Source organism: Prionailurus viverrinus, chromosome F1 (assembly GCF_022837055.1).
Source record: "Prionailurus viverrinus isolate Anna chromosome F1, UM_Priviv_1.0, whole genome shotgun sequence".
Classification (NCBI taxonomy): Eukaryota; Metazoa; Chordata; class Mammalia; order Carnivora; family Felidae; genus Prionailurus; species Prionailurus viverrinus.
Window position 1 is genome coordinate 64,086,914 of NC_062577.1, and position 10,135 is coordinate 64,097,048.

The 10,135-nt window shown below is 52.1% G+C and overlaps 1 protein-coding gene across 1 annotated transcript; it reads left to right on the top strand.

Annotated features, from left to right (window-relative positions):
* Positions 1-4,198: 4,198 nt before the first annotated feature.
* Positions 4,199-5,472, top strand: SMIM42 (small integral membrane protein 42). The gene has a single exon (XM_047840872.1). It carries the CDS (start codon positions 4,737-4,739, stop codon positions 4,947-4,949), a length of 213 nt encoding a protein of 70 aa, XP_047696828.1. The 5' UTR covers positions 4,199-4,736; the 3' UTR covers positions 4,950-5,472.
* Positions 5,473-10,135: the final 4,663 nt, after the last annotated feature.

Consider the following 10,135-nt stretch of genomic DNA (forward strand, 5'->3'; position numbering starts at 1 on the left):
AGAATAGAAAGGAAATTACAGCTCCTGTCACTAGGCTGCAGCCTCTGGATGTGACATCCCTTCCTTCGTCTGTTCAGCAAGCCACTATTAACTGACCTGCAAGGGGTGAGGGGGATTTAATGCATGTCTGGCTGGGGCCCTTGGCGCAGTGAGGACGGGGGGACGGGTGATGGCGTACTCCTGTGCTCAAACACCAGGCAGAGTTCTCAGGAGCTAGCGCCTCCTTCCTTCTGTTCTCCCTCGCTGCACCCCCTCAGTGGGGCAGAAAGGACAAATTGTCCCATGGGCCCAGGGGAAATTGCTGCTTGGCCTTCAGAGCCCTGGGATAAGATTGGATATTGCTCCCAGGATGCAATTCCAGACGTCCAGCCCTCCCATAATATACCCCTGCCCTGACTTGTCTGTTCTCTCCTTCAAAATGGGGGCAGGGGCACCTGGGTGGCTCAGTCAGTTAAGCATCCGACTCTTGATTTTGGCTCAGACCCTGATCACACGGTTCGTGGGTTCAAGCCGTGCGTTGGGTTCCTCGCTGACAGTGTGGAGCCTGCTTGGGATTCTCTGTCTTCCTTTCCATCTGTCTCTCTCATAATAAATATTTTTTTAATGTTTATTTATTTTTAAGAGACAGAAACAGAGCACGAGCTGGGGAGGGACAGAGAGAGAAGGAGACACAGGATTCAAAGCAGGCTCCAGGCTCCAAGCTGTCAGCACAGAGCCCAACGCGGGGCTTGAACTCATGAGCCGTGAGATCATGACCTGAGCCGCAGTCGGACGCTTAACTGACTCAACCACCTAGGCACCCCTCTCATAATAAATATTTTTAAAAAATAAAATGGGGACAGCATTTTTGTCTGAAGAGCCAAGTTCCTGGGTTAACTAAAACATGAACTTGCCCAGAACATCACATTCTACTGTTCATCCAACAAATACCTATTGAGCAATATTTATATGCTAGGTTTTTTGGGGGGGTGGGGGAACTACAGTAAAAACAATTCCTGCTCTCAAGTCACTTACAGTCTGGGGCGGAGACGTGAAGAAACAGTTTGAGCACCAAATACTCTGACAGAGCACACGCACGTGCCTTGGAGGAGATACAGGTCGGGATCCCAAGGAAAACAGCCCCGACTCAGCCTTAAGGTAGGAGCTGAGCATGCAGAGAGGCGGGAGGGGAGAGAGGCTTTAAAAAAAAAAAAAAAAAAAAGCAATGATGTGATTTAGTGGACTAGGAGAAGAGAGGCCAGAGTCCCAGGCCTTTACTTATTGGGCCAGTGACTGTGTGCCCTTGGTCACCTTCTCCTGCCTGAGCTTCCTGTTCTGTTAGGTGAAGGAAGTGGACAAATGATCACAAGGTTCCTGTGTTCGCTTCCTGGGACTGCTGTGACAACCACAAACGTGGTGATTGAAACCAACAGAAATTCATTCTGTCACCAACTTGGAGGCTAGATGTCTGAAATGGAGTACTGTGCTCCCCCGGAGGCTCTGGGGGAGAATCCATTCCGTGCTTTTTCCAGCGCTCGGTGGCTGTGGTTGTTCTTCAGCCCGTGGCCTCCTCTCTCTGCTCTGTCTTCACATCTCCTTTCCTCTGCATGTCTGTCTCTCCCAGAACTCCATCCTTCTCTCTCTCAACGGCACACGTGCGATTGTGTTTGGGACCCACTAGGATAACCTAGGAAGATCCCCTCTTCTCAAGATCCTTAATTACATCTTCTGCACATATGGTAACGTCCGCACTTTCCAGGGAGTTGGCACAGATATCCTGGGGGTGGGGGATCCATTCACAGACCTTTACAAGTTCACAGAGACTGGGGAGAACCACCTTGAGAAAATCTGCACTGCCCTGCATTCTCCTCCCCACTTCCCTCCCTTTTACCCTAGCTCTTATTTAAAATAACCTATATTTGTATACAGTTTTATGGCTTAAAAGGTTATTGTGCATTTATAAGCTCATTTCAGTCCCATAAAAACCTATAAATTTTGCATTATCCCTATAATTCCATTGGCAAAGAGTAAATGGAGGTTCATAGAGATTGTGTGACCTGACCAAGGTCACGAGCGCTGGAAAGAGTGAGCGCTGGGCTCCAACCTGAGTCTTTGGCCACAACTCCTGTGGCTCCTGCCGTCATCACCTGCCTGAATCTTGACGGGGCATTGAGAGGTTCCAAGACTGGGACTGGGAGATGCCCTTGGAGTACATTCAGCTCTCCCTGCTCCTCCTGCTGAGCACAGCTGAAAACACTGGGTGTTTTCTATAAAACCAGCGTAAGAAGACCCTGAAAGGTGGGAAGAAGAAGGCAGACTGACTAGGGACCTTGGAGCCCGAGGAGGGACATGGCAGCGAGTTCCCTGGGTTTTCTTTTTGTTTCCTACATCCTGGACTGGGTGCTGGAAAAGCAACCCAGAAATGCCAATGGGCACAGACAAAATAAAGTCTCAAGAAAAGCCTGCTTACTTTCTCTAGCTGGAAAAACAAAACTAGGAAAGAGGCAATCCAGCAAGACATAAAAGTTTTGGACAATAATTGCCTAGCCAAATACCCTAGCCAAATACCATGGAAAAAATCATGGCCCCACCTCCACCACATAAGCAAAGACCAAGTGGGGACCCTAGGCCCCCACCCTTGCCCAACTGTAATGAGGTACTCCTCCTCATGTCCCACCCCAGGCTGCTAGGGTAGTGTCATAGAAGACACAGTGGGATCCAGAGTGTCATAGAAGACATCCCTGCCCAGAGGTAAGGAACTCCCCATCCAAGAGTTACAGGGTGCCCTTCCCTGTCCTGCCAGAGTGTCAGAGGAGGCCAACTGGGGGGATCTAAAATCCCATATCCACCCAGCAGTGAGGACTTACCTCTCTGTCTAACTGTGGTTTGACAAAGGAGGCCAAGTGGAGAACCCAGACCTTCGCCCCACCTGGCATTACTGGGGAGATGCCCCCACCCACAACTGGCATGATGTCAGAGGAAACTTGCTGAAATAGAAGATGTAAATAATATCCAGAGTCTCCTAACACCCAAATGGCCAGAATACGATCAAAATCATACATCATACCAAGAACCAGGAAAATCTCAAATTAAAAAGAAAAGATAATAAGCAGATGCCAACAGCACGATGGTGCAGATACGGGAATTATCTGACAAGGATTTTAAGGAATCATAAAAATGCTTCAACAAGGAATTATGAATACACTTGAAACAAATACAAAATAGAACATCTCAGTGAAGGGGTGCCTGGGTGGCTCAGTCGGTTAAGGGTTCAGCTCTTGGTTTCAGCTCAGGTCGTGATCTCACAGTTTGTGAGATTGAGCCCCACGTTGGGCTCTGTGTCTGGGCTCAAGCATGGAGCCCACTTGGGCTTTCTCTCTCTCTCTCTCTCTCTCTCTCTCTCTCTCTCTGTCTGCCTCTCCACAACTAGAAGTTGAGAGGACTCTCTCAAAATAAATAAAAGAAAATCTCAGTGAAGAAATCAACGATATAAAGGAGAACCAAATAGAAATTCCAGAACTGCAAAATATAATTACCCAAGTAAAAAAACTCCAAGGAAGGGAGGACTCAACCTCAGAATGGAGGGGGACAGAGGAAAAGATCCATGAACTTGAAGATGTAACAGTACAATTGAGCCAAGCTGAACAACAGGAAGTGGGGTAAAAAAAACAAACTTAGGTTTCTGAGTCGTCATGTCTTGCAGTTGAAGCAAAAAATATAACATTGCTGAATGTGATTTTCAACATATCCAGAGGAAATACTTAAGTTATACTGCAAATGGATAAGGGTGAAGGAACTGAGAGGGAGGTGGTACTTTTTCTACACTTGTCTCCAACTGGTAAGCAGCGGACACCACTAGGTCTTCATGATGACAGAGTAATTCTGTATCGTGATTTCAGTGGTGGTTATGAGACTCTGGATGGATGATAAAATGCCATAGAACTATATGCACACATTTGCCCCAATGTCTGTTCACTGGCTTTGATTTTGTGCTATGGTCGCACTCCGTTACATGGCTTCTCTCTCTACTCTCTTTGCAACTTCCTAAGTGTCTGAAATGATTTCTTTTTTTTTTTTTTCAACGTTTATTTATTTTTGGGACAGAGAGAGACAGAGCATGAACGGGGGAGGGGCAGAGAGAGAGGGAGACACAGAACCTGAAACAGGCTCCAGGCTCAGAGCCATCAGCCCAGAGCCTGACGCGGGGCTCAAACTCACGGACCGCGAGATCGTGACCTGGCTGAAGTCGGACGCTCAACCGACTGCGCCACCCAGGCGCCCCGTGTCTGAAATGATTTCAAAACGAAAAGGAAAGAGATAAGGGGATTGAAGGAGCATCTTCACAAGCAGTGGGGAACACTTTCCATTCTAGAGGCCAGGCGTGAAGGGAGGCGTGCTCAGAGGACAGAGGTTTGCAGACTAGAACCTTCAGTTCAGACCCAGCCTCACCCTCAAGTGACATCACAAAGCCTCAGACGCCCCCGCCCACCACCCAGAAGTTTTATCAATTAAGCCATCAGCGCAGGACTATATTTGCACTGGAAGCTGTTGTCCAACCTGGCCAAGCACACTTCTCCTCTCCCTGTTCAGTTATGTCCGAGAAAAATGGCGCCATGCAAGCAACAGGGTGGACAGACGTGTGACTGCAGCTCCTCACCCACTCTGAGGATATAACAAAGAGCCGTCTGGTTCTCCTGGTGCATAGTCGTTGGGGGAGTCTGCTCATACCACTTAGCTCAGCCCTCTCGGAGAACCCTATGTCTTCCTCACAACTCCCAGCCTTCCTGTGGGACAAGAGCACACTCACCACCGCCATATCTGACCCTGCTCACCTAGTAAAGGTTCTCTTCTTCTTTGCACTCCTGATGACCCTAGTCACTCTACTCATCCTGGTCTGGAAGGTAACCAAAGACCGAGGCAACAAGAAGAGAGAGCCAGACCCGAGAAAGGAAGATACTCTGCTGGCGTGAAGGTGGACAGTCACTGCCAAGGACTCCATTGAGGGGAAGACTGGAGGCTCAGGAGGCAGCGCCATCCTGGAGCCAGAACCTGAGGAGGAAGAGCTGCTTTGCGGGGGAGGTCCCCCGGGGAGGGGGGGGTCCCCCAGGGCCTCCCCCCTCCTCCACCACCACTTATGTAATTCACACTCATCTTGCTGTTCTCTGGCTCATCCAGGCTGCCAGGTTTGAATGTCTTCTCTCTGTGGATCTTCTAGACTGAAATTATAAATGGCTCTTGATTTCTGCATTAACCGAGGAAAAAACAAACAAACACGTGGAGAATTAAAAATTGATTACAAAGCCCACATCTTCCTTTCTAAATTGGGCATGTGTTGACTCTGGGATATTGAAATTATTGGGAGCTCACAGCATCTCTGACTATATAATGAAGCTATACCAGAAGCTCGGTTCCAGAAGATCCTTGAAATAGAACAGCTCACCTACTCCAAATTCTAGGTAAAATGCTCCCTCCTCTTCACCTAATTCTAAGAATAAAAAGTATTATTGCTCTCAAAAAATGACGGGAAGTACCAAATACTTTTCTTTCTTCTCCCCCATCCTCCAACTTTATGGGCTGACAAGCTTTAAAAATATCATTTTCTAAAATAATAATTTCATTTTTAAAAATCTTTTCTGGGTTTGGAATGAATTAACTCTCTTTTCAGATGAAATCCAAATTAAAGAGGCAGCATTTTGAAAACCCGTACTCTCACTCAGTTAGGCTTGGGTTACCCAAGGAGCATTTGACCATTTGCCTGGAAGGAATTAGTAATTTTTTTGGAGAAAAACCTCTATGTCCAGCCCCACTGTTGACTTCCTCCTCGAAGCAGCCTGTCAGGTGTTCCCTTGTCTCCCTCCACATGCACTTGACTCTGGGGTCGAGAGCCAACAGCCCCTTCCTCAAAAGCCTTCCCCATTGCTTAAAATCATGGGACTATGTGTTCAGCCGTCTCAGAGCACACGCCCCCCTCCCCCCCCTCCCCAGGTGTCTGGGCTGCATACGTCAACCACAGGTCGTCCATGCACTTCCGCTATAACCTGTAGAAATTAAGGAGCTCGGTCACTTGGTGCTGAGGAGAGGTCAGTATTGCTGCCAGACGCAAGGGGAGCTCCCCCCCTCCCCCCCCCCCCCCGGGGCAGGGAGTGTTCCCACCTGCTTCCTCGACTGTCTGATAGGTGGTGCTTGTCTTGTGGCTGACCGACTTTAGTGGAGACAGATCACAGCTGGCCAGCAATGGGGCTGCAAGTCTCACGACCAAGGAAGATGTATCCCTCTCTCCTCTGCAGCATGGGGCTCTTCCTCAGAGGCAGGCTAGCGTTCCTCTCCAGCTGGCTACCACGCCCCGTGTTCGTCCAGCACGCCAGCTTGGAAAGTACAGGGTGTGAGGGGGTGTTGCCTTGAGTGTGCATGGTTTCCACGCATCGTTCTGTCGAGAAGGAGCTCCACGAAGGCCTTTGTGCCTCCAAGTTGGCATCAGGGTCCTCAGCACCCCAACACTCTGCAGATGTGTCTCCCCTATCCTGAAAATGCCTGTACTTATCCACCAGATGTTTACTGAGCTCTCGCGAAGAATCAGGCTCGGTCCTGGGTGCTGGGGCTGTGAGAGGAAGGGCCCCCGTTTTCTCTCTCCTCGAGCCCGTCCAGCACCGTGAGAGATAGACGTCCATGAAATGATCGCATGGGTGAATGCTTAATTATATAACAGAAAAGTGCCCTGGAAGAGAATTGGGCTTTCTGGGGGCATGTATGGAGGCGTGTATAGAAGGAGCCTGGCCGGGGCTGGAGAAGGTGCGCCTGGGCACAGGAGCCTGGCTGAGGGGTGGAACAGTTGGAAATTCTGCACGTAGGGGTGCAGGCAGGCGGCCCTGCGTTCCAGAGCGAGATCAGAATGTGCAAAAGCCCATAACCAGAGGGGTTGTTGTGTCAATAGTACAGAAAGATGGGGCCTCGGGAGCACAAAAAGCAAGGGCCAGAATAGAAAACTACGAGCTGGAGACACAGGTATGAGTGGAGCCCTCACAGCCAAGTGCGTCTATTACAGGCCACTCCCGGGGGCCCTAAATTACCCTCCTCCCCAAGCCACTCACGTACCCCAGATCTGTTTTACTGACAAACCAGCCGGACTGCATTGCAAGCTTATGGCCACCCGATGGCAGCAAAGGGCCACACTAGGCACAGGGACCCTCCCTTCCACGCTCAGAGCTGGATTGTCTTCCCTAAGGGACTGCCAACCACATTATCCACAATAATGGGAATCTCTTGTCCTCAAGATCTCCTGGCTGGCATTTTCATCATTTTTAAAACATACTGTGTAATAAGCATCAATTATATGCTGACTCTCAACATAACGGTATATCCGTTCTGCCTCCGTGCCCTGTGGAAAGGACACTGTCCCTCCTACAGGCGGGAAGATGAGGCTCCGAATCCCAGAGAGGCTGCCAGCTGCCCAAGTCTCACAGCAGAGCCAGATTATCGCCCCTCTCCCATGCTTCCCCGGAGCTCCTCGGGGAATAAGACAGCCTCTGCTTGGAGACAGCCCTCCTTCCCTATCAGAAGTTCCTCTACTAAGGTGTCACCATCACGAGTGTGTGTGGTTCTCTTGTGACTGGGGCGCCCTGCGTCTTCCTCTGCCTCTCCCACCTTCAGAGCGGTCTCTGCTGCTCCAGGCCTGCAGGGACCAAGCCAGCAGGTACCGATCACCATAAAGCATCCAGAGGGTAATGGGGACCCGAGAGAGGAGGCAGTGAAGGGGGAAGATGCTGCTCCCTCCTCCAGGGAGCTGCCAGCTCAGATGTGGCTGAGGACCTCCCTTGAAGCCGTAACAACCCTGGGTGATTTCAGAGAAAGGCCAAGCATGGGTGCTAATGGAATGCTGTAGGCATTCTGAACCCTGAGGGCCCTCTGTGGGCTGGATCAATCAGGGAGGGCTTTCTGAAGCAGGTGACACATTAGGATACCAGACAGGGTTTAGGAATCAGAAGGAAGCACGTAACACGCATGACAAAGGGACAAGGGACAGTGAGCCAGCCACACGATACATGTAGGGGACAGTGGGAAGTCAGGTTGAGAAGAGAGTATCAGCAGTGGTAAAGGCCTTGAATGCCAGACTAGGGTGCTCGATTTCAACCGAGGGACCAAGGAAGGTTCTCCAGGACAGGAGTGACAGGGAAGTCAGCAGTCCGAATCACCTGGCCTACTCGAGGCACAGGCGAGAGGAGCAAGGAGAGACTGCGTAAAAGGCTAGTTGAAATGTCCGCGGAACACTGAACTCTCCAGGTCCTGGTCCTTCTCTGCTTCTGAAAGCAGGTCACAGCAATGGGGACCTTCGTCCCGGCCCCGCCCGGGGCCCCCAGCCCGCCTCGGACCTGCCCCCGGCCCTCTTCCCGCCCCAGGACCCAGTCCCGCCCCCGGCACTGCCTCCACCACCCCAGCCCTCGGTCCCGCCCCTGGCACTGCCTCCACCCCGCCCCTCCCCCCCGCCCCGCGGCCCTCGGCCCCGCCCCTGGACCGGCTCCGCCCCCGGCCCTGCATCCGCCCCCCACCCTCGGTCCCGCCCCTGGACCGGCCCCGCCCCCCGGCCCTGCATCCGCCCCCCACCCTCGGTCCCGCCCCTGGACCAGCCCCGCCTCCCGGCCCTGCATCCGCTCCCCACCCTCGGCCCCGCCCCTGGACCGGCCCCGCCCCGGCCCTGAGGGCTGGAGGCTGAGTGCGGGCTGAACCCGGTGGTACCACTGGTTCGGGTGGGAGGGGCACCTCTTCTGGAAAGGTGTAGGACTCAGAGCTGTCTTCCCCAGAGGAGGTGGAGCAGAAGGAGGCCCCGCTGGTCTCTCTCCGCTCCTGTAGCTGTCAGTCCCGGCCCAGTGACACGCAGACACCCCTGTGCGGGCTGCGGTCCCGAACGCAGAGCTGCCCAGAGCTGGGTCGGGAGCAGCAGAACCAGACGGCCTTGGGCCATGGAGAAGTCCACCCACATGTTACAGAGAAGCCCCTGATGCCCAGAGGGGCCACTCGGGGCGCCAACCTAGCTCCACCAGCTCTCACCGGCTGTGCAGCCAGGGGCACCTTAGTTAAGCCAGTGACTCTCAAAGTACCGCCCTGGGTTCCTGGGGGCTCCCCAAGGCCCTTTCGGGGCGTCCACGAGGCTGAAACTACTTCCATACAAACATTACGATGTTACTTTCCTTTTACTTTATTTTGAAAGTAATCTCTACTGTCAACGTGGGGCTCGAACTCATGACCCCGAGACCAGGAGCCGCACACTCCACTGAGGGAACCAGCCAGGCGCCCCTTATTCTCTCCTTTCTCACTACTGTTCGCTCATGAGCGCCCAGGGGAGTGTTTGAGCGGCGGTGTGACCTGAGTCCAGGAGGCCAAGTGTTGAAGAGATTTACAAAACTTGTACCATTCTTCCCTCAGCGTGCTTTTTGTGTTAGCATGTAATAAGTTTATTATTGTTATTTTTTATTTTTTTGAAAGCTTTACATTTATTTAGAGAGAGAGAGAGCACAAGCAGGGGAGAAGCAGAGAGAGAGGGAGACACAGAATCCGAAGCAGGCTCCAGGCTCTGAGCCATCAGCCCAGAGCCCGACGCGGGGCTCGAACTCCCGGACCGCGAGATCGTGACCTGAGCCGAAGTCGGACGCTTAACCGACTGAGCCATCCAGGGGCCCCAATTATTTTTATATGCATTGGTAAGTATTTTTTTTTTTTTTGATTGCCATTTGTAATACAGCAGGTATGGATACCGAGAACCCCTGTCAGCAAAAGCTCCTTGGGGGTCCGCCTCAATTTGTAAGAGTGTAAAGGGATCATGAAACTACAAGGTTTAAGAACCGCTGGTTTAAACCATGCCTCCATTTCCTCCTCTGCAAAATGGGCATGACGCATCTGGCGGGGTGGTCTGACACCTCAAGTAGGACGTAGAAGGCCTGCTCCAAGCACCGTGGTTACTTAGCAACTGCGTTAGGAACAGGCGTTGGGTTTCTCGAGCCGGTGCCCTCTCCAGTATCCCCGCAGGGCTGCCCTTGGCTGGCTGGGGGCTTGGAGAGCCAGGAGCTGGGGGGCTGGAGATGAAGCTTTGTGGGGTGGGAAGGTGCTGAGCTGCTGCCAGCCAAGTCGGCCAGCACAAAGTCCCTCTCTGTGCCCGGGGCGGGCC